This window comes from Glarea lozoyensis, assembly GCF_000409485.1.
Source record: "Glarea lozoyensis ATCC 20868 chromosome Unknown GLAREA4, whole genome shotgun sequence".
Lineage (NCBI taxonomy): Eukaryota > Fungi > Ascomycota > Leotiomycetes > Helotiales > Helotiaceae > Glarea > Glarea lozoyensis.
The window spans coordinates 1,313,394-1,336,084 of record NW_007360999.1 but is presented as its reverse complement, the minus strand read 5'-3'; the positions used below and the strand labels follow the sequence as shown (position 1 = coordinate 1,336,084).

General features: G+C 46.3%; 6 protein-coding genes across 6 annotated transcripts; 2 read left to right on the top strand and 4 right to left on the bottom strand.

The window, feature by feature from the left end:
- Window positions 1-18: 18 nt before the first annotated feature.
- GLAREA_09793 (P-loop containing nucleoside triphosphate hydrolase) lies at window positions 19-5,988 on the bottom strand (the record flags this gene model as incomplete). The annotated part of the gene is made up of 6 exons (XM_008086389.1): window positions 19-447; window positions 501-1,177; window positions 1,244-4,146; window positions 4,231-5,464; window positions 5,512-5,607; window positions 5,799-5,988. 6 exons carry the CDS (start codon window positions 5,986-5,988, stop codon window positions 19-21), a joined length of 5,529 nt encoding a protein of 1,842 aa, XP_008084580.1.
- Window positions 5,989-6,673: 685 nt separating this feature from the next.
- GLAREA_09792 (Di-copper centre-containing) lies at window positions 6,674-8,314 on the bottom strand (the record flags this gene model as incomplete). The annotated part of the gene is made up of 8 exons (XM_008086388.1): window positions 6,674-6,860; window positions 6,913-6,978; window positions 7,067-7,104; window positions 7,154-7,254; window positions 7,313-7,754; window positions 7,826-7,855; window positions 7,906-8,014; window positions 8,067-8,314. The coding sequence occupies 8 exons, from the start codon at window positions 8,312-8,314 to the stop codon at window positions 6,674-6,676; spliced, it is 1,221 nt and encodes a 406-aa protein (XP_008084579.1).
- A 3,400-nt stretch (window positions 8,315-11,714) lies between these two features.
- On the top strand, window positions 11,715-12,262 carry GLAREA_09791 (Chaperone J-domain-containing protein; the record flags this gene model as incomplete). Its single annotated transcript, XM_008086387.1, has 2 exons — window positions 11,715-11,870; window positions 11,948-12,262. 2 exons carry the CDS (start codon window positions 11,715-11,717, stop codon window positions 12,260-12,262), a joined length of 471 nt encoding a protein of 156 aa, XP_008084578.1.
- A 113-nt stretch (window positions 12,263-12,375) lies between these two features.
- Window positions 12,376-13,062, top strand: GLAREA_09790 (uncharacterized protein; the record flags this gene model as incomplete). The annotated part of the gene is made up of 1 exon (XM_008086386.1): window positions 12,376-13,062. One exon carries the CDS (start codon window positions 12,376-12,378, stop codon window positions 13,060-13,062), a length of 687 nt encoding a protein of 228 aa, XP_008084577.1.
- A 1,046-nt stretch (window positions 13,063-14,108) lies between these two features.
- On the bottom strand, window positions 14,109-16,157 carry GLAREA_09789 ((Trans)glycosidase; the record flags this gene model as incomplete). Its single annotated transcript, XM_008086385.1, has 6 exons — window positions 14,109-14,226; window positions 14,279-14,711; window positions 14,764-14,976; window positions 15,058-15,242; window positions 15,292-15,616; window positions 15,668-16,157. 6 exons carry the CDS (start codon window positions 16,155-16,157, stop codon window positions 14,109-14,111), a joined length of 1,764 nt encoding a protein of 587 aa, XP_008084576.1.
- A 2,412-nt stretch (window positions 16,158-18,569) lies between these two features.
- On the bottom strand, window positions 18,570-20,434 carry GLAREA_09788 (MFS general substrate transporter; the record flags this gene model as incomplete). The annotated part of the gene is made up of 4 exons (XM_008086384.1): window positions 18,570-19,591; window positions 19,646-19,879; window positions 19,930-20,140; window positions 20,189-20,434. The coding sequence occupies 4 exons, from the start codon at window positions 20,432-20,434 to the stop codon at window positions 18,570-18,572; spliced, it is 1,713 nt and encodes a 570-aa protein (XP_008084575.1).
- Between the last annotated feature and the right edge of the window lie 2,257 nt (window positions 20,435-22,691).

Genomic DNA, 22,691 nt, shown 5'->3' with positions numbered 1-22,691 from the left:
CAAAAGCACACCCCACATCTAAGCCCAAATAGCATAAAACTTCTCATCAAACTGCGTCTTCAGCTTCCTAAACGCCTTATACACATTCATCAACTGCTCATACTCCTCATCATCCGTCACAGCACTATTCTCCATGCCCTTCTCCTTCAGATAGTCTTCCTCCGCAGTCATGGTATCCTCACTCGCGTCCCAATCATCCGCGACTTTCTTGCCTTTCTTCATCACAGGAGGGGGTTGGATGGGCGTGCCGATCTTCATGGGTGCGGACGATTCTTGCGGTTCCGTGTTGACTGCGAGTTTTTCGTCGCCGTCGTTTTCGATCGTGTCGCCGCTGCCCATGACGTCGAGCATTTCCGGGTCGGCGTCGGTTCCTAGGCCGAGGTAGACGGCGAGGGAGGTTACGATTGTGGCGAGGATCATGGAGAAGTCGTTGAGGACGAACCAGACCTAGATATAGTGTTAGTGGTAGTTACGTGAGAGGACTGAAGACGAGTTCTTACATCGGATTTTCTGATGCCATTGGCAAGCTCAAGTGGCTCAAGAGCACCGTGCATGTAAAAGTCGAGCAGATATGCGTTCAAAGGGGTCCTAGTTTCGTCTGGATGAATCTCCAAATGCGGAATGACAGCTGCTTCAAGGAAGACTCCTTCTCGGGTAGAAGAGCATAGATCTTCAATGGTGTCAAATTTATCACCAAGACCAGAAAGCGCTACAAAGGCGGATCGCGCATGCGGAGCCGGCAGACTTGGCAGGTAGCTATCATTATTTGTCTCGGTCTTGGTATTACCATTAACCTTTGCTGATCCATTTGAAAGAGTTTCGCCATTTGTTTTCTGGGCCGCAGAACTTCCACCAACATGTGTGTGGGTAAGAGGTAACGAATTTTGCTCCTCTTTGACATGCTGTGCGGCGAATGTTTTGACATATGTTGAAAAGATTTCGAGGGTATCCTTATTATGCTTGCGTAAAATTTGGGTAGCTTCTTCGGGCATGGATGGCAAGTACACAATGGAAGGAGATCGTTTGATGGCTTCCGCCTCTTCTGGATCATCAATTTCTCTGCACACGCGTCGTCCAAACAGATGACTGAGAACCAAGATCATCTTTTGTAGAACCATATCAGTCTTGGTATCAATATCCGCACAAAGTTCATGGAAAAACCTTCCTTTGAGTAGAGCTGTATTCAATGTTAGCATTTGAACTCCGAAACCGACATCTGGCGACAGGAGTATGCGAAACTTACCATGGAACGCAAAACTGGAATTCTCCGTGAAATAAAGATGGGAAACACAACTCGTAAAATTTACAGGCTCTCCATTCGGACCAAGTAGATCATTTCGACGCAAATACTCGATAGAAAACCGAAGATGATGTAAAACCTGCTCTTTGAAGCTTTGGCCTCCGAGATATAGTCGTGGCTGTGACAAAAGTGAGTTCACGGCCTTCTCCGCATACTCGGACTTGGAGCCATTCAAGAGTGTGAAAAGCCGGAGGACTAGAGTAGTTGTAATTGGGAAATGACCGGTTAGCTCGGGCAATCTTGAGCTCAGTAAGCGACTTGCTCTTTCTCTGGAGATTCCTTGGAACACAACATTTCCGAGCAGATCAAAACCACGACGACCTGAACGACCAGCTGCTTGTCTAAAATTAAGAGCCGTCAAAAAAACAGAGTCACCACTGAATACAACAGTAGCACAAGGCATATTGATACCCAAGCTCAGTGTGCCAGTAGCAACTACGACTCGTAAGAAGCCTTTTCGGAACAGCATCTCCACACATTGTCGGTACTTTCTGTTCATACCGGAGTGATGGATACCTACACCTCGCTTGAGTAGTTCAATTAATTCTTCCTTAATATCTTTCCACCGAAGAGCTTTGATGAAATCGTCAAGTTCTGATTTTTGGAGTTTCTTGGGATCAGCAAAGCTAAATTCCGCTTGAGGAGCTTCCGGATCAAATAGATCATATTTGGAGGAACCATCTGTAGCTTCCTCACGCATACGATCCATTTTGGATCCACCCTCATCATCTGTATCCTTTGTCTTCTTTGCGGGCTTAGCGGGCTTCCGTGACTTTTTGTCTTTCTCTGCTTTGTACACTTCGTAGCCTTCCATCCACCTTTTCCATTCCGAACCTTCTTTCCATCGGGACTCTGCCTCCTGAAGTTGGGCAAGAATGGCATAAGCAATGGATTCACACTGCCCGCGATCATAATTAAATAATATAGCAGGAAGTGCCCGACGGCTGTGTAGTTGATAAAGGAGTGGTAATGTCGTATCTTTCAGGTCGAGTGGATTTATAGTATTGTTATCAGCAATGGATGATGTCGGTGAAGATTCTTCGTTGCTATTCTCCAAAGCCCCGGTCTTGGGCATCAATTCTGCAACTACCTGATCAAAGGGTGATTTGGAATCGGCCATCCACTTTAAGAGAACCTTCTTTAATTCCTTCTCCCACGCAAAGATGTCCAGTTTACGGATACACTTTGGGAGTGCTTTAGCTGGGTCCAGCGAGCTTGGTACCTTGAAGTTACCAGTTTGACACTTCACCATTGCTTTCCATAAGGAAAGACAATCACGTGGCTCCAATGCAAGATCATCTGGCATCCCTCTAGATTTGTCAACCAGACTTGCAACGGGGTGAAAGGTCTCGAAGCCGGTCAAGCCGTCGAGGCCGAGACCAGCACGGTTAGGAACACCAAAACCTTCAAACTTGAAAGACTTTGGTGGCTCATACATATACTTTCGAAGATCTGAATATCTCGTACCGTGCTGGATCATCTTCAACTCTGTACCAGTAGCCTTCTGGGTTTCGATAAGCCAGTCATTAAACTGCTCTGGGTTGCCAACAGTGGCAGAAAGCGCGATAATTGGGCATGGGGCGAGCAACAGCAATTGTTCCCAAACAACACCATCCTCTGCCTGTCCAATGGAGTGTATTTCATCGAAAATGATTCGTCGAACTCTCGGCGCCCACGACTTCGAATTCGAGGGAGATAGAAGCATGATTTGGAGAATATGTGGGACCGTAACCAGAATCTGACATCCTGTAGAGTTACCAATTCTGTAATCACGTGTATGAATTGCCCAAACACCCTTCCCGGTAAGGTTGAACTTTTTCGAGAAACGACCCTGAACTTCTGCGGCAATTTGATTGACAAGAGCTTTGGTTGGTGCAACGTAAATCAAAACTCCGTCATTATCGGCTCGCAAGACTTGTTCCATGGCGTAAAAACTGATGAAAGTTTTACCGGCCGATGTTGGAGCTACAACGAATACACTCTTATTTGCGTCGAGTTGATCTAGAACGTCTCGTTGCCATCCATCAGGAACGAAACTTGAGACTCGAGCGTCAGGTTTTGCATCCAGATTTCGGTCCATATATGGGCCGCAATGATTGAGCTGGAATTCAGACTGAGACATGTCAATTCGAAGGTGTTGCGTTGAAGTAGGATATTTGAAAGCGAAAGAGAGTTTGCGATCGGTGGGCGAAGAGGAGAATTGAGTTAACACATCTTCGATGCCCAAAAGTTTACAGACTTTTGTGACCTCTGTTTCAATGTCCTTGCTCACAGCGGATGTTAAGCCACAGATGGTCCGAATTCTGGTCCAGATCAAGGCTACAATGTGATATCCTGCGGATTTGTTTTTCGTCTTGGCGACCTCAGACCACCAAGATAATAGAGATTGAAGAGCGTAAGTGTTAAGTTCGCCCTCCAAGTAGTTTGTTTTCGTGGCATCCAGGCCTTTGAGATATTCATCGGTTTTCAAATATCGTTCTTGATCGCTGGAAATCAAATCGAATTCCTTTTTCTTCATAGCCCAGGCACTGAATGCCTTGTTACCTTCGAGAACGTCGCGACGTTTTTCATTATCAGCGATCATCTTATCTTTCGCCGAAAGCCCCGCCGCAGCGTTCTTTGAGCCCTTTTTCGCAACCGCCTTGCCCTTATCTCCTTGTTTGTTGGCAGCCTCGAGTTTCTTAGCTGCTGGTCCACTTGCAGGCTTGCTCTCCACAATCTTGACGAGATGCTTAGGACCGACAGTGATGGTCTCGGGTTCCAATGCTTTCCCTTTGGCTCCTGTTAAACTGGCCGCATAAGCAGTCATTTCTTTCATGTAGAACTGATTCATTCTTAGAGGGTTTCTGGAAATCCGTTAGCAGCTATACCGAAAATTAGTTGTGGACACCAGTTCGGTCCCAACCTGGATGCATATGGTGAGTACTTACCTCCATTTTGATACCTTGACAACAACTGGAGCCTTCGGATTAAGTGGCTTTTTGTAATTGTGCCAATGAGTTGTCTCTCTGAACAATCGCATAGAGCCGAGCTTAGCGGGGAGCGAATTGTCGGTTTCCACATGGATACACTCTAGGTGCTTATCAAATACAGGGTGAGAGAAGGGCAAGACAGCTAAGTTTTCGGTAGCTGGGTCAGCCTCCTGCTTTACTTTCTCGATGTCCACACTTTTCACTTTGGCGCTGCCCTTCATGGAAAGCTCTTCCTCGGCCAGGTGCATGACTATGCGAGACATCATCTTCCAGTCTTTAGTCGCGCCAGCAGACAGTTTTGACTCAATATCCGTTGTTCGCATCGCTTGTATGACCGCACGAAAGACGCGCCCGTCGATGATATCAATGGTATCAATGTCGAGCTGGCGTTCCTTCACAAAGTGAGCCCAACTTTGATCTTCTAGCGTGTGCTGAAAGACATTTGATAATTTTGCCAGAAGTTCGTCAATTACGATCTCGAATGCATCATCAAATTTAATTAGCGGCAGACGGCGTTCAGACAAAGCCGTGTGCTTCAGAGTGATGCTGTGCAATATGAATGCCGAAGCTAATGGAATATCACAATCCTCGTTGTTGAGTAATTCAGATACCCCAAAGGCGGCGAGAAAGTAAGATTCGGAGGTCGTGACACCAGGTGGACATCCCGATAGATCTTCCAAGTCTGTCTCGTCGGCTTCCGTTCCTTTCACATCACCTTCGCGGAGGTTCTGCAATTTTTGTCCCGTCTCTTTAATCTCCTTAGTAAAATTGCTGGTCATTAAAAGCTTGCGCTTGCTGGAAGCGGTGAAACTCTCAACAATCATGGTGAAAACTTTGGAGTCTCGGAACTCGATGCGATTAATGAGCGACACATTCAGCCTATGTGTATTCCACCACCAAATCGCGCCCCTGAGTAAGATCTTGACGAGATCTTCATCCTCCTTGGAGTCGGCTTCCGTTATCCTCTTGGACCGAGAAGAGCCATCATGCATCATCACAAAGTGAATAGGCGTGTCGTGGAGATAGTCTGCAAACTCCTTACTCTTCAAGGCGGGAAATACATTGACCTCCACATCTGGATAAGCTCCAGGTAGACGAAGAGATAAATGGTGCTTGATGACAGTTCTCGCTAGTAGGTATCGTGATCGATGTGTGGTGTTGACTCCCGGCGGAATACATAGTCGGGCGTTTTCTGGCCAACGAGTCAGATGGGTTCTGACGCATAGAGATATTCCTTACCTTCAAAGAATGCAATATGAAACGAGCAATGGCGCTTCTTAAGATTCTCTAAGAATTTTTCCACCACATAGACAAAATGAAGAATTTGAAATCCGGCTGAGATAGTCAGCTGATTGTCCGGCAAGGAAGCGCGCATAATCAAAACCAAGAGAAATCGCGAGGCGCGGTGGCAACTAAAGATTCAGAAACCCTCCACCATGATTGTCTAGGCATTCTTATTTCATTCTCATGCGTATCGATAGTGTAAAAGACAGAAATTGTTCGCGCAGGAAGCAACCCAAACTTACAGTCAAAATCGATGCGTTCATCCTCGAAACACTCTCTGAGAAGGGAATCGCCCTCAACGAGAAAAAGTTCTTTGCCTGCATAGTCGCCGACGAGGTCGATGAACATCGGCCGGGTGCTATCATACCAGCTAAGAACGGACGCGGTACCGCGGAGGGGATCCTGGTCCCTTGTTTCGATCACCACAGCCATGGTGGCGCGTTGCGGGGTCGGACGCCTAAAATATGACGAGACAGAACAAAAGTTCTTAAATCAATCCAATGTCTCAACTCGACGCAGGAAGTGAAAGAATGAACGAATACGATCTAGAAAGCCAAAGTCTAAATCAAAAATATGTGTCGAGCTTCCAGAGTCACGACGGAGAAATTCGAGAAGTGGGATCGTGGGTGTGTTGATTTGATTTCTCGACGTCTCTTTTTCCATGAGGTGTGGACCTCACCAAGTGGGATGTCGCTTAGATCTTCCGGAAAACACGCTAAGACCACGTGTCACGTGGTGCGTCCCATCAACTATCCCGCTTCGTCGCGTTCTTCCTTCCTCGTCCAAAAAGAAATGTGTCGACGCTGTTACATTTACAGGTGCAACAACACAATCAGATCATCCATTCCGCTACTTCAATATTGCACCATACAGTCTTCTCGTTCGATGCATCATTTCCTCCAAATATTATCTTTACGGTTTTCTTTAGTTGTGTTTGATTGCTAGTGGTCGTCGCAATTTGGTCACGTTATGTCCAGAAGCCATCGATCGTCTTCTTCAAAATTCAAGTTACTGATATAAGTCTAGATATGTCTACCTCTCTTCACGGAGCCAATTTGTGCATATATGTTTTCTTCTCCTCTTCCGAAATCTCAATATCAGTACAATCCTCAACCACTCACAAGTACACGTAGCAGAACGGCCCTTTAGTTGTGCTCATCACCTCTCTCATGGTTAAATTGGTTCCTCCGGAATAGCCTACATTTATTAAGAAATCAAGCGTCGTGTCCTCCGAGGGAGGCTCATTGAACATCGTGTTGGTGCCACTGAGGGCATACTGTCGGGTGTCGGGATCCAGTCCTTGCCTAAGAATAAAGTTGAGTGGTGATCATGAGCAAAAATTGGTAGGAGACTCACCACAGGGTCCAGAGCCTATCTACTTGAGCATGGTGCAAGAAGAAACCGGGGTCGCCTGGGCTCACACTGTTTCCATCAGTCAGCTCGAGCATGGAGAACCTTATGTTTTGCCTCCTCTGCGCAGGGTATACGAAAGAATTTGAAGACTGCTTACTATGGGTCGCCTCCAGGATCACCACTAATTGTGTAATGCTGTTATTCACGTTAGTTGCGGATCGGACTTAAGAATCTACTTTCGTACCCCTCCTCCATGGACTCCAATACCACTCTCGGTGGCCGTTTCTGTTCCGGGGCCTTGAATAAACGTCTGGAAGTTGCCAATGTCTTCCCTCTTGAAGGTTTCTAATGGACCAGTATTAGTAAGGATATTTGAACTATCATTTCGCAGCGAGATACTGACCCAGTACAGATGTATAGTTCGACCATCTCATAGCCACGGCTGGACCAACGTCTCTTTTTAAACATCTTGGATTGTACCCGAGACCTGAAGGCAACGGTCCTGGTGTTCCAATAAGAACAGGACCCAAATTGACCACCATATCCTTGAAAGGCCCCTTCGTGACGCAGCCTCCTCCCAACCCAGCAGGTAGGACTGTTGTGGTATTTCCAAAGTTTAAGGTCAGACCTGGATGGCCAGGTATAAAATCTCCGTTACCTCCAAGAGAGTATGCATCGCCGTTGAACAGCGGAGAGTCTTGAGGAGCGTCTGCCCATTTGGGCCAATCCCAATATGGTATAGGGCCCTTGTAACCACATTCGTTACGGAGAGCCTCTTCGTACACCCAGAGATAGTAGCGGTGCCATCCAAGGAATGTGCCGCTCATGTGCACATACGGTGTTTGCTATATGGTGGTGAGGTCAGTAATCAATCCAACATCCAGGAAAGCAGGCTGCCAGCGGATTTCCTACTCACAAGAACGTGTGTTACCACAAAGTCATCATTCTGCAAAATGAATCAGTCTCTTTCACGTTATGCAACATAGAACAACGTACACGACCCCTTGCTCCGGGCGCTATAGCAGCAGGCGTTTTTGCCTTTAACTTTTGGAGACAGGTAACAGCATCCGTGTAGCCTTTTCGATCCTTCTTTTGCATTGACCCGCTGCAGGAGACGGTTCAGTAACTAGCAAAACTGCTGGATGTTTTCAACTTACAACTCTAACTTATATCGCAAAGTCTTTCTGGTGCAAGTTGCTTTCTTGCCAGCTTTCTTCAACTCTTCCTCATCTTTATCAAGCTTTGTCAAAATCTTGTCAAGCGCCTTCTGGGTCAATTTTTCTAATTCTCTCTTGTCGTTTCGAATTTTCAACTCCGCTGGGTCTGCGAAGGTCACTGCGCCGAGCACATTTGGTAGCTCAAGGAGGGACAGAGCCGTCAATAATGTCACGTAAGAGAACCTCATCCTCGCAATCGGGTTGAAAGAACTTCTGCCGTGCTAACCAAAGAGCAGAAATCTGCAACTATATATTTCGCCTGAAGCCTATGAAAACTGCCAAGTATTCTTCCAACGACTTGACGTACAAAGTATGCACACCATTGCGATGGGGAAAGCCAAGGCTAAATCCAATTTTACGAATTTTTGTCATCTTCGCCCAGATGATTGTACTAGGACTGGTTATTTTTATGATAATTTTGTCATTCCTCTTCGATCTCGATATATTAAACTGGCTGTCTGTCTTCGTTTTGATTGGCGGGCTCGTCCAGCTATGCACCGCGGCCGTTGAAAGGTTGCTGAACCTTGTGATCGGGCAGCAGGAATGCCACCACACTTTGCTGAAATGTATGCATTTGGCAAACACTGGAAATTGTTTTTTCCCCTTGCCCCTTCAAGGACTGTCTACATGCATGGCGCCCATGCGAACATGTCCCGCCGGTCAACCAATCACAAACAATTCTTAGGAAGCCACTGGTTAAGAGATAACAGCCAACATTTGTCTGCTGGGATATACATTAATCCGCATGTCAGCACAACGTATTGTACTACCATCTTTCAAACGTCAAGGGTGATCCTCTACCGGTATATACCCATATACCGCGCAACTTAGGAGTTACCTCGAACACGGAGAACAATCGGCCTCCAAGTTGGCTCGAGAAGCTGCTTTTCCCGACATGTTCCTACCTAGAGTGGTCCATTAGTGATTTGTGCTCCAATGTCAGTATTTTGATGTCTCTACTTTTCAGAGGAAACCTTTTTGCTAGGACAACCCACTATCCAAGTCGCCGTTCAGATTGCTCACAAGCTGAAAGACAACGGCTCTGCTCCAACCAGTACCAAGCCAAATCCTCGAAAGTCCATCCTCTCACAGCTTTCATTGATATTAACGACCAGGTTCCAAGACTGTGGGGTGCTGCACGGCATCCTCGCTACCACAAACCGACCTGCATGGAAGTTGGAACCCAATCTACAGATGACAAAAAGAACAAGACGACAATGCCACCATGACTGCAGAATTAACTGTCCTCCCTAACAGCCACGTCCTTTTTGAATTGGTACAGCAGAAAGACGGTGAGTTTGAATTGGCCAATGATCGTGTTGCTGTTAAGAAGATATTGACTCGGTGTTGAGTTAGGTCAGAGCTTCGGGACGATTCGCACATGTATGGCATTTTAGCCGGGAGATGGCTGCAGCGACATACCCGTTGAAGAAGAAGATTCGGGAATATGAGGCTCAAGGTAGTTGATCAAAGTGGTCTCGAGAATGAGCATCTGACAATGGCACGACGAGGATTCGCTGACTCCATTACTTATCTTCTGCTTCTCACAGCGTCTTACAACCAACCAACTCCAACTCCCAAAAGTAAACCCCCCCAAACCACAAACAGTAGACCGAGCGATATCACTCTATCTCTCGTCGGTACACACACCCGAGCCCCGCTACTCGGTGAAGCTCCACTCCCCATCTCGGTAGTGTTCGCCTCGCCTACGCGGTACTTTCCCTTTACCCGTTCCGCCTTTTGTGGGGAAATTACTTTATTAAGATTTCACTCGAGATGAAGTGGGGTGTTATTTGGGGTTTTGGAGAATACCCAAGACAGACATGTGAAGTATTTGGCTTACTAAGTGCGTCGGGCTGAGGTTTGGGGTTATGGTGTTGATGGAAAGGTGGAGAGGTGGACAGGTGGGCATTTGAGTTGTTTGATGAAATTTGACATGATATTGGAATGCTATTTGGGTATTTCAATTCATCAGGATGCTGACCGGGTTATTGCTAGGTTCAAATCTCCAGATTTACAAGGTGTGCTTTGTTTTCGACGAGCGTGCTTGAGAAACTCGAGGTCATTCCAGTCAACAAGAATCGCACGTCTATTACCAACAATCCAGCCCTCTTCCCTCGCATGCATCGTTCTCGCCACGAGGGACTCCAGCATATCCAACAACGCCGACCCTACAACCCACACGACGCTATTGAGTCCCAAGACGTTATACAGCATATGATCCCACCAACTTCAACCAACTCATTTTCATCTAGCTCTGAATCGCCCGACATATCGTTCAAAGTCTCCGCTGAACTCGGATCCCGTGAAAGCGGCCAACGGATCTTGGCTCTCTGTACCACATCCCGTCGTAGATTTGTGAAGATAGGATGTCACTCACATTGCTTTTGTTGCTTTTCTTGTTTCTACTCGTGAGGCATAAGCACTAGCAGACTAACTCTCTTGGTATTTCACTCGAGGTTTTGCTTGGGCTTTGGTCGATTGCGGGTTGGGGCTGGCTTATACCGTTAGGTAAAGTTTGTCGATCATGATTGTGAGTTTGTTGTCAATAGAGTGCTGGGATTGTGTCTAGGGTTGTAGAGAACGTTGTGGCAACTCGAGTGGATTCGTTGGATCTAAGTTGTTTTATTGTTTCGAGGTAGATGTGGGATTGTACGATGGTCAGACGTTATCATAGGTTCTCCTGCATCGATGTGACAGCTTTCAGGGGTTCTCATATTTGGTAAGGTAAGTGGAAAGCTGTCGCTTTCACAATTTCTTTCCGTTTCTTTTCCTTTTATCAACTTGACTTGATCACGTCCTTTCATTCGTGCAAGTCTCAAGAAAGCAATTTCATAATCCAACCAGGACCGAATCTTCCTTCTTGAACAGTTTAACTCCAATATCCATTTTGTGTCCTAAAGCCAGGATATCAACCTTCGAAATAAAAGCGCAAAATTATACTTTACGAAGATTCATCAACCACAGGCACGAGTCTAAGGAGATATAGTATCAAACCTGAATGCTCGTCTTAGAGTACATACTGGGCCAAGCCTATTCATTCAAGATCCAATTGAAACCCTTGTTGTAGCGGGGTAGAGGGTTCGTGAATGAGAACTGGAGTCATGGGCAGGATGAGACGCTATCTATAAACTTGTGGTCCCGAGTTATGGTGAGCTCTCCGAGGACGAGAAATTCGTATGGTGCAAGAAGACTCTCGATGTTTACCTAAAACGAACTGTGACAACGTAGTCAAAATATCATTCTGTGTCGATGTCAATGCAATTAAACGAGAGGGTTCTGATTTTGCTGTCAACGCCAGAAACAACTGTAGGCAAGGAAACTTGAGTCGCAATTTTTCTTAATCTAAGTTTCAAGCTTTCTTATTTACAAAAATTGTCAGAATTTTTACTCTATTGGATGTACAGTAGGATCTGCCAAATACCCACGAGACTCAACTTCCGATTCTCGATGTCACGGGAAGCGCAGTGCAACCTCATCTGCACTGACAACAAACAAGCGGTCGTAGTAATGAGGCTCTGTAACATGGCAGGTTTGATATTTCTTGCAAACGCAATCTGACCTTCCGAGAACACGTTTTGCTAAAGCATGGCACCGGTACCGATTACAGAGGATTATTACATGGTCCTTGAAGTAGGACAAACTGCTGCACACGAGCTAATCCTCAAATCTTATAAACGGCTGGCGCTGAAGCTCCACCCGGATAGAAATGCAAAACACGATGCTACTACAGCTTTTCAACAGGTGTGTCAAGTTTCTAGGGCTCAATTAATCCTCTTGTCCATCGTCAAGTTGTGCTGTGCTGAAATCAAACATTGAAGCTCGGAAGATCGTACGAGACATTGAAGGACGAAAGCAAACGCCGAGCGTACGACCTCATCTACCCGTCCATAATACGAAGTCGCCACTCTCCTGTTCCACCTCCTGCTTCAACTCCGCAATCAGAAGCACTCACCGAAGCGGCGCAAATTGCCGCACTTCAAAAATCGAAGCAAGAACGTGGTGCACGATGGAGGACCAAGAAGAATGCCTTCGACTCCTCGATCTGGGAGCTGCAGAGAGATATTCGGCGGTTGGAGCTAGAAATTAAGAATTTGGATGATATTGTAGCTGCTGAGGCGGCGGAAGAGGCCTAGAAGAATAGCTGGGGAACTTGGTTGTTGTCACCACTGTTCAAGAAGGCAGAAGACAGCGAGGAGGAGAAAGCATGCAAGGATAGAAAGAGGCAGGAGAGGAAGTTGAGAAAGATATGAAGGAAAGGCGACTGGGCCCAAAGAAAGCGGACTTAGTTAAAGAGGAAAGCTTATTGAGGAAGGCGAAGGAGGAGGTGGATGCTGCAGATCTGGTCGACGATGGGAAGATATGCGTGATTCAAAATCGGATATGGGCCAGAGAAAGTTTGGAGAGACAGGAGAGGGAGAGGGCGGAGAGACAGAGAATGGCTAAGATTTTGAAACAGCAGCAGGAGCAGCGTGAGAGGGCGGAGAGAGAGAGAATGACTAAGATTTTGAAACAGCAGCAGGAGCAGCGGGAGAAACAGGAGCGGGAAGCGGCAGAGGCGTTGAAACAACAAGAGGAATATGAAAAGAAGTGGAAAGAGATGATCGACAAAGCCGAGAAAACCCGGAGACAATACGCACGAGTCAATCGCTCCGGACTCCCACTTACAGGCGAGGGAAGCACTCGCCAGGCTTCTACATCATCCTGCGTGCACAACGGCTGGTGGTCAAAAGTACAGGGTCGTACAGCATGCCCAAGGTGTGATGAGGTTTGGACTTATCTGCTGCAGTGCCCGGGCTGTAGGATGAAGGCGTGCCCGAAATGTCAAGCTGTGGTACGGCCGAGGATACAGCGCCATGCGGGGAGGACGCATCAAACAGCCTCTCCAAAGGTGAGGACCCCAAGTCAGGATTTCTTTTACGACGATTACTACTAGGTTTTTGAAGGAAAACGATGAGGAAAATTTATTGGTCTGGGTTTTGGCGTTGAATTAGGATATACTTTCTTTCTAGAATAGCTAATAAACTAGCTGGACATTAAGGGCTATCATCTATTTAAGGTATGATAATATATTATGTAGTATTGTGAGAATTATCTCTAGCTAGCTATTTCTGGTTTATTATATATATTGTTGAGTGGCTAAGGCTACTGGATAGCTACTAGTCACATGAGATATCACAACAGACCACAGCAATGTTTTCAATGCCAAAGAACATTCGGCACCATAACCCACCTGAATCGCCATATAAACGATGCTCACGAAATCATGAAGCATTAACATTATTCTGTTACGGCTTGTAAGTACGCCGAAAGTCTGGGCGAGAAGTCGTTTCCCCGGAAAGATAATTGTAAAAGGCATATGAGGGAGATGCATGGGATTTAGGATGAGAGTTGACGAGTAATGAGATTTAACTTGCAAAGAGACTCAGTGGAATGAGACCTAACGCCCACTGCTATTTATATCAAGTCACACGGTAATAAAGGTGTCAAGCCCCCTCCTAAGTCCAATTCCGCTGCAATAGTCTCTCGTTTGAGCCCTGACGGCTCACGTGATTCTCCTCCTCTGCACTAGTCGTACCATTGATAGTCTTGCACTACACCGTGACAAGACAACGGAGAACCGGGAGTTCTAGGAAGCATACAGAAAACATCAAATTTAATCAAGGAATTGAGGCTTTATTTCTGGATCCGAGATTTGCTAGAAGAAGACAATGTTCAAAATACTAGGAGCAGCTTGGTATGTGCCAAGGCTTGGGAATTATGGAAGTTCTAAAGTTTCTCACCCCGTATTCTTGCGTCAGAACGTGCGCATAGAGGACTGGAATGGAGCTTTTGTTCTGTGGGTACTTATTTTTTAACGACACGCTATTATGCCACTAGCTCGTGGTGGAATCGCTGAGGCTTGACATTGAGGACAGGTGATTTGATTTATTAATAAACAGTTCTAAGTCTAGGCTGTATTAAGCGTTATGATTTCTTCCATTAGCTCTCTCCCACGTAGTGCGGGACAACAGGATCCGTCCCATAGAGCTTGAACGCATTGACATATTCAAAAAAGCTCGCTTTGTATGCTCTCTCTTGTGTCGTGAAATTAACATATCTGCGACATATTAGCGGAAGTTATCCCCAGAATCAAGAAATCGTGAACTTACTGTATACCAAAACGACTCTGATATCCCGCCTGCCACTCCAAATTATCCACAATCGACCAAGCAAGCGTGCCAACTACATCAACACCCTCACTAATAGCAATAAGAATCGCTTGCATATACTCGCGATAATAACTGCTTCTAATAGGATCCGTCACGATATCTTGTTTGAGAACTTTCAACGCCTCAAATGGCTCTGCGAATCCGAACTCGGTGATCGCGATGCCGCCTGCGGGTTTCCATGTGTCTTGCATGTAGTGGAGAAAAGCTGGGACCCAGTCTGTGGCTTTATGGAGCCATGGGGAGAGAGGATCGGCTGCGGCTCCTATAGCCCAGCCGCCGGATGATGAGGCGTAGGTGTAGGTTGAGTTGGCGCAAGTTGGGTAGAGTGGGTGGGAGGAGTTGGAGACGCATGCGGCGACTCCGGAGTCCGGTGCTAGATTCCGTTAGTATTGGTAGCAAAATTGCACTTCGAAATCATGGCTTACCCATGTAGAACTGTGATGTGTAGGCATCGTGTGCGAAAACGTCACTTGATCCGTTGATCATTGTTTTTTGCTCCTCAGTGAACGCTGGTAAGAATCCGGAAACGTAATCCTTCACGTTCTGCGGATAGTCGCCTGTCAAGAATGTGGGTTCGGCAAACCATCCTTCGTTGAAATCCCAGGCTCTTTGGGTCGCAAGTGCATCGTCACTTGAATCTAACAAACATAGAATTAGTAAAGCATTTTTCGCTAATCACATATGCCGATGATTAGGCAATCAGCGAGGATGTCACTTACTGGTCAGTGGAATCTTGTAACCACCGTTTGTTTTGAAAGAAATTGTCCCGTTCAAGCCCATGGACTTTCCTAATCGATATGCCTCTCCGTGCGCGAGTAAGACATTATGGCCACACCAAAACGGTTGCTGCTTTTTAGGAATCCCTGTATCTCTGAAATATCCATCCGGTAGTGGATAAGTGTTGCTTCAGAATAGTCAGTCGACCTGTTGCGCCTCATGTTGCTCAAACTTACCAGAAAACAATCGGTTCATTGACAGTGAACCATCTATTGACCTTGTCACCATATCTTCCGAACACAAGACGAGCGTATTCGACAAAATCGCCGACAATTTCCTCGCTAAGCCATCCACCGTACAAGTTTTGGAGATAGAGGGGTAAATCCCAGTGGTAAAGTGTTACTGATGGCTCGACTCCATACTCGAGACAGGTATCAATGACATCTTGGTAATGTGCGAGGGCCTCCTCATTAACAGCGCCTCTGCCGAATGGAAATACACGTGACCAACTTATTGAGAAGGAGTATGTCTGAACACCAAGTGCAGCGATGCGTGCAATATCTGTTGATCATCAATTTTGGGACTCAAATTTATCATTTATGCAGAACACACCTTGTTTGTACAAGTAATACTGGTTATCTGCAATATCTCCCGTTTGATTGGCAGTCGAAAATCCAGTGACTCGATGCAACAGCACATCCCAGATACTGGGACCTCTGCCTTCATCTTTCACTGCACCCTCGACTTGGAACGCGGCACTTGCGACTCCCCACCAAAAGCCGCTCGGGAACTTCCAACTCGAATTAGATACCATTGCTGGTATCTGTTGGCCATTTGGAAATGAGGGATAAGCGAGACCTGGTGGTGGAACTAGTTCGGATGTTGGAATAGGTGTCGCTGAAACAGTAGTATTCACAGCGGCTGTAGAGACTGGGCCAACAAAAAGATTCCATAAGTCTTCGACGTTAATGTCGAGTTGCGTTGCTACTGCTGTCGGTGGTACCGTGGAAGATCCATTCGAATAAGTGGGAGTCCCTGATGTAGCATTTTGAGCCAAAGCGACTCCCAAGGGAAGTAGAAAAGCTGTCAATCGGGAAACCATATCGACCTAGAGAGATATTTCGATTTTTCTGTCCTGCGATACCAGAATTGCCCGGATGGTTTCAATCACTTTATACCCCATCCCCATCGCGCAAGGTTCGGCCCTTCTAACAAAATCCAACATTTAGTTTCGGCTCTACCCCAGCACCAACACCAGGCTTAACCATTCTTACTCAAATGAAGCCTGCTAGGAGTGAGAAATAGGAATAGTGAGTGTTGTGACAAGTGTGGTAAAGTGGAGTTCAACACGAGGAAGTGGACGGAGCTTCCCCGCAATTCCCCGCTTGTGGGTGCTGTCAACCCCGCGCTCCGTCATCGATGTCCACCTTCCATTTACTCGAATGATAATAAGGTTTTAGAGTTTCAAGGCTATGTCGTTGATGTGAAGCAATGTTTACATGAATTGAACATTTCATTGCCAGGGTTTGTTATTGTTCTGCTAAGTTTGCCGCGAAATACATCGGTGGCTGGGGTGCAATAAACTCCTCATTATTCTTTAGACAGGAATGATATTTGGCGTAGTTTCTGGTATACCTTTGTTCATAGATCTGAAATCGATATTTTGAGGTTGTATCTGGTAAAAAGTATGGAAGAATTAGAATGAATCTTGTCACCTTTGTCGAATAAAACCGCCTTTAATTATCAGTTCGGCTTACTTTCTTCGAAAGTTTTCCTCGACAAGAGCTACTTAAGGCTCAAACCCAGTTGAAAGATACTACATAAATAACATGAAGCTTTATACAGACTTAGATCTAAAATTTCTTCTTCCAGCTCGCACGAGTTCATATGTCCTGGAGTAAACGCTTCTGGGGGAAGTGGGGGGGTGATACACCCCACCATTCAGAGTGGACGGTCTCCAATCCTCCACTCGCTGGCACCTGAAATCTATATCTCGGCCAATGCCAAGCCGTAAAGTTTGGGTCAAGCATTACACGTATTCGCTACTCGTACCATCGTAAAATATCGCGAAGCGGACTGGTGACACTCCTGTAAACGAGTAGACCTTTGCCGCGGGCGGTCGCTTATGGGATGCTAACCATAGCGCTTGGAAAAGTGAATGTAATGATCTCATAATTATAAGATTATAAACAAAACGTGATGTAGTTAGCTGATCTAAGGCTGAATATATAGTTACGCCTAGTTAATGAAGGAAGTATAGTACCTGGTTCTTTTGCGAAGGTAAAAATTCGGTTTGCACTGTGGCCAGGACCCGAGAGCTTTCCATCATCAGTTTATCACGTCTTGCGCATAAGTTTGTCTCTAAATATTGACGGGAACATCCATTTAGAAATGACAAAATGTTGAGATAACCCCCCTTAAGGATCCGAAAAGTAATTACTCGCGAAGAGTAATAAAGCAAATAAAGATGTTCATATCAGACATGCTCACAATCAGTCGTCACTTGGAGTCGAATTGTTCCTTCGATCTGACAGAGTCCTGAATAACCGAATTGTTCTCTCACCCGATCTTTCCAAATTCGAAATTTTACTACCTCTACCCACGAAAGAGGAGGAAGGGGATACTTCGCTTGTATCACCAATTTGATGTTACCAAATCTTCGGAAATCATTTGCACAGATAATCTCATTCCGTCGTCTCTTTGGCCGAAGTCTTGATTAACCGATTGTTAGAACTCTTTACGATAAAAGCTGCTTAGGATACACTGTGACTTTTTCAAGGAGGTAAAAAGGTCGTGAGTTGGGAACTTGGGGATAGAGTACTATTGGGTATTCAATAGATAAGTTATTGAAATAGGTATTTGAACTAGTGCATCTCGCAAGTCGCAACAAATTATCACTCAATCATGAAAAAGCACCGCCTTCCTTTTCCGAAAACGTCGGGAAGAATTGAACACCAGATACTACATCTTGGCTATAGCCATTTCATTTCAGCCTCATAAGAAGTCTCCGACCGGTGTTAACCCCGTCTCGGATTTAATCGGATGGTCCCGGAGTCGAGGGGTTATGTCCGCGTTGCTTCGCTTATTCTTTCAGTGGGCGGATGCGGTCAATAGGGAGGAGAAATTGTACGTGAAGTCGGAATTAGGCACGAAATGCAGGGGAGGGAGGGAAATTGGATTGGAGATGGTGGATTCTTGAGGGGAGGTGGTGAGATGGTGAAGTATTTTCGAAGGTTGACGTTGACGAGGGATTATTTCTGGGATTGACATTCTTGATGATGCTTTATGGTTGGTCGGATTGTGCAGATCTATTAAAGAGAGGAAGTCTTTGGAACTTAAAATTAATTATATTACTCTAAAAACAATCTTTCTATGAGTCGAGTCTGTACCCTTTAACCCTCACAATACCCATCTAGGTCTTCGGATTTTATCGCTGCCCACCCATACGCCATCCCTATTAAAGCAATCTCAAGCTACCTCCCAATCACAAAAGAAACTCATTGTGTTTGCACGCCTACGCAGCACCACCAGCCTGCACCTTCCCCTTCAAATTCGTCCACTTACTCCCCATAGCAATGAACACTGAGATTCCCGCCGACGCAATAGCAATCGCATACGCAACCTGTAGGCCATCCATGTAAGCTAGCACGATGCCCGGGACATCCGATGCTGCGAAGTGATTTCTGATTTCAGTTACACCGATCGTGACGACTTCGGCTGGCGAAACAGCAGGTGCCGTTTCAACGAGACGCGCAACGAGGATATTCGCGAATGCGACCTGGCCAGCGGAAACGAAGAACGCACCGCCGATGGTTTGACAGAACAAAATCATCGCGGTGACGGAGGCGAGATCGGTGGGTTCGACGATGGCTTGACCAACGATGATGGGGACTTGGAATGCGGCGCCGAGACCGAGACCCGCGAGGACTTGATAGCCGATCCAGTGTGCGGAGGTGGAGTGGACGTCGAGGGTGAAGAGAAGGGCGGAGCCGATGGTCGCCATGACACCGCCGACGAGCATCCAAGGGACGAAGTGGCCAGTGGCAGAGATGGTGCCGCCGGAGGTGATGGTTGCGAGGACGACGGCGATGATGAGGGGGAGATTGCGGATGCCTGACTGAGAAGCGCTGACGCCGTTCACGACTTGGAAGTAGATAGGGAGGTAGTAGAGGAGGAGAAAGAAAGCTCCGCCGAGGAAGAAGATGAATGCCATTCCGAGTGCGATGTTGCGGGTTTTAAGGAGGCGGCCGTTGACCATTGCGCGCTCACCTTGCCACCATTCGACTACGCCGAAGAGAATGAGGATGAGGACGAAGCCGACGAGTGTGCCGATGACTGAGGAGTCGCTCCAGGATTTGGTCTGTCCTCCCCATTGAAGTGCGAGGATGTAGCAGACGATTGCGGCCATGATTGTGAAGGTACCTGGGAGATCCATTTGAAGGAGTTTCTCTTTTAACGATGCTTCGACTGGTACCGCTTGGGATGGAGTTTTGAAGAAGAAAACGATGATGGCTGCGGATACTCCACCGATGGGTACTACGGAGTGTTAGTTGGAACCTTTTGAATACAGGAATAATAGATTGCGCTTACGATTGATATAGAAACACCATCTCCATGTGACTTTTTCAGCGAATACTCCTCCGAGAAGAGGTCCGACGACTGAAGCGAGACCGTAAGCAGCTCCCATCAGACCGGTATAAGCAGCACGCTGAGCTGGAGGAGCACTGAACGCGATAATTGTATAAGCACCAGATGCGATACCTGCACCACCCAATCCAGCGATGGCTCGTCCAACAATCAGAGCTGTACTATTTGGTGCGACCCCTGGGGTGAAATTAGTATCTAGAAGTGAAAGTTGACTGTATTGAACTTACCACAGATCAAAGAGCCGACTTCGAACACGAAAATGGCAGCCAAAAATGCAAGCTTTAATGGGAAATACTTGTATGCCTTCCCCCATGTAGATTGAAATGCGCCGACTGTCAAGAAGAAAGCACTTCCATACCATCCAACCAAGTCGAGACCTCTGAATTCATCTGTAATTTTTGGGATTGCGGTTGCGACGATTGTCATATCAAGAGAAACCTATCCAACATAAGCACAGCATATACGAGAAGCGAGTTGTTAACTTACCAGGAAAATACTGAGCAGTAGCGAAAGAATAACCAAAGCCAAAGGTAAACCGGTCGCATATTCTCCATCATCAGGGACATTCTCCTCAGCTTTCAACGAACCCTCATTATCCGTAGCCTCCGCCTCAATAGTCTCCTTTCCAACACCCTCCTCTTTGTTGATAGAAGGCAACGGCGATGGAGTGACACTTCTTCTATTCTCCTTCTCATCCGCCAAAGTCGCCGATCTGGAATCTGAATCAACCATCGCTTCGAATTAAAAGATCACTAAGGTTAAAAGTACGAAAGGTGAGAATATTGTGCTGACACAAAAACAAAACAACAAAGAGCGGCAGCAAATACTTATATCAACCCCATGCCGTATATCCCAGGGGATAGGTGCTCGACCGGAGAGTCATCATGTAAGCTCCGCTCACCTCACGTAAAGTCCGTACTCGAAAGGGAGATGAGCACGATTGAAATTTGGCTACCAGATGCGTATTGGACGTGCCTTGAGGCGCATGTTTCAGGAGATAAGGCTGGTCCGCCGGTCTGGAGGTCAGCAAAGAAAAAGTAATTAGCAACCATTATGAGTCGAAATGATGGAGATGAGATGAGGAGCTTGGCGGCTGCCCAACTGCTGCAGGCGGAATCCTGCTGAATAGGTTATTTTGACATCGTCCGAGCCAGAGGAATAGGCATAATAGAGCTGCCAAATTGCGTATCGCGGAGGTGCAGTGAGTGCACTCTGCACTCTGCCTCTGCACTCTGCACTCCGTATTCCGTTTGCACTTTCAAGTCCGCCGGCGATGGACGTTAAGGACCCCAGATTGCTGACGAAAACCAACTCATCTTGGCAAATTCTTCACCCAGAAGCCCAGGCCACCGAGCGAAATTCGGCCGAAGAAGCGACGGATCATTCCCAGGCTGACTCACCCCCTTTATCCTCTGACACCACTTCCAGGCTGAAGAACTTTTTAAGTTTTGTCGTAATTGTCATAAATTAACTTTCCAAGCCATCAAGACTGTATTGGGTCGTCGCACTACATGTCTCCGACAGGTTGGTTCGGTGCGAGCACGGGGAAATGCGCGGTTGGGAGATGAGTTCGAGGGGATCGATTGAACCGAACACGAATTCGAGGTGATATCTACAATCCGATATGTCAACGATATCTCGGAATAAAAAGTTGTTGCTTCACGTCAATTCGCACATGAGATGCACATCCCCGCACTGAACATCTTTGTCTCCTCGGAGGGTCAGTGAAATCGTGTCCGGGGTTAAGTTTGAGGTATATCCGAAAAGAATATCTCGATGGAAGCGAACATGAATTCCAGATAATATCGCCAGAAATTCAAACAGGAACATCCATTTCATCATGCTCGTTAAAATCGACACCATCGCCCGTTGTATACAAGAATTCACACCCCCCATTTGGGAAGATCTCACTTCCTCGGACGGTCACTCGGATATACGTATACCAAAGTACTCCTGTTGGTGCTTACGTGTATATGCGTACTTCCAACCAATAGTGGAAAGTCCCGAGAGGCTTGGTCCTCTTTATTCGAATATAAGCTTACAGGATCGGCAACATATAGAAAAAAAGTCTCCGCAGATGAGTTGTCCGATGACTATGTTTTGATGGTGAGATTTTAACGCTGCCTTGGGCTAAGGATATAAGCTGGGTGAAGTCGCTGACGATCGGTACTGAAGATGGCTATTGACGCGATGGATAGAACTCTGTGATAAGAAATTTTGAATTTCAACTCGAGTACCAGATTGCTAGGTAAGTAAGAATCGAGGAAAATAGCCCTTCCAGCGCCTTTTGACAAACTTTACTCGTTAAACCCATTTGCCTCACCTATCATTTTCCTAGGCTTATTTCGATTATACTATTACTCGCTTCCCAATAAGCCTCCTACCCGTTCCGTTCAGAATACCTGGGCTCGCAACACAATTCACTGTGAAAAAGCTTAGATTGTGGAAAATTCGCGACGTGGGGTTTATTGAATGGCATAGGTGCTATCTGCCATGTTGAATACCATGAGTCATATGTATGATGTCTTTAGCCTCTCTTCTGTACTCTGTCACCGTACATCGATTTCGTCCCATTCATCTAGGTAAATAACCTCAATTTTTGAGCCCAGAATGTTAGGGCCAACTTGTTGTCAATTCAACCTTTGGTGGGTAAATGGTAGCGGAAATCATGACAAGTTTATGATCTTCGCCAATCTCGAGCAGCCATGATCGTCGACGTACCGTCCACACCAAACCAGTATAACAATTAGAACATTTCAAGTACGGAGAGAGAATGCTCATTCTGGTACTGATAGTATACAACGAGGGTCCTGTCGTCTAGGCTTAGGAAAATGCAACTGTAGGTGCGGCACCTGTTATCCCCTGCCTCAAATGGTATGGTGATCCTTTCGCAGCTAGGTACGTACATCACTCAGTAATGTGTTCTCTTCACTTTTGAGTGGCCAATACTCTAACACGGTTCAAGGCTTTTATGGAGCAAAAAAGGGTC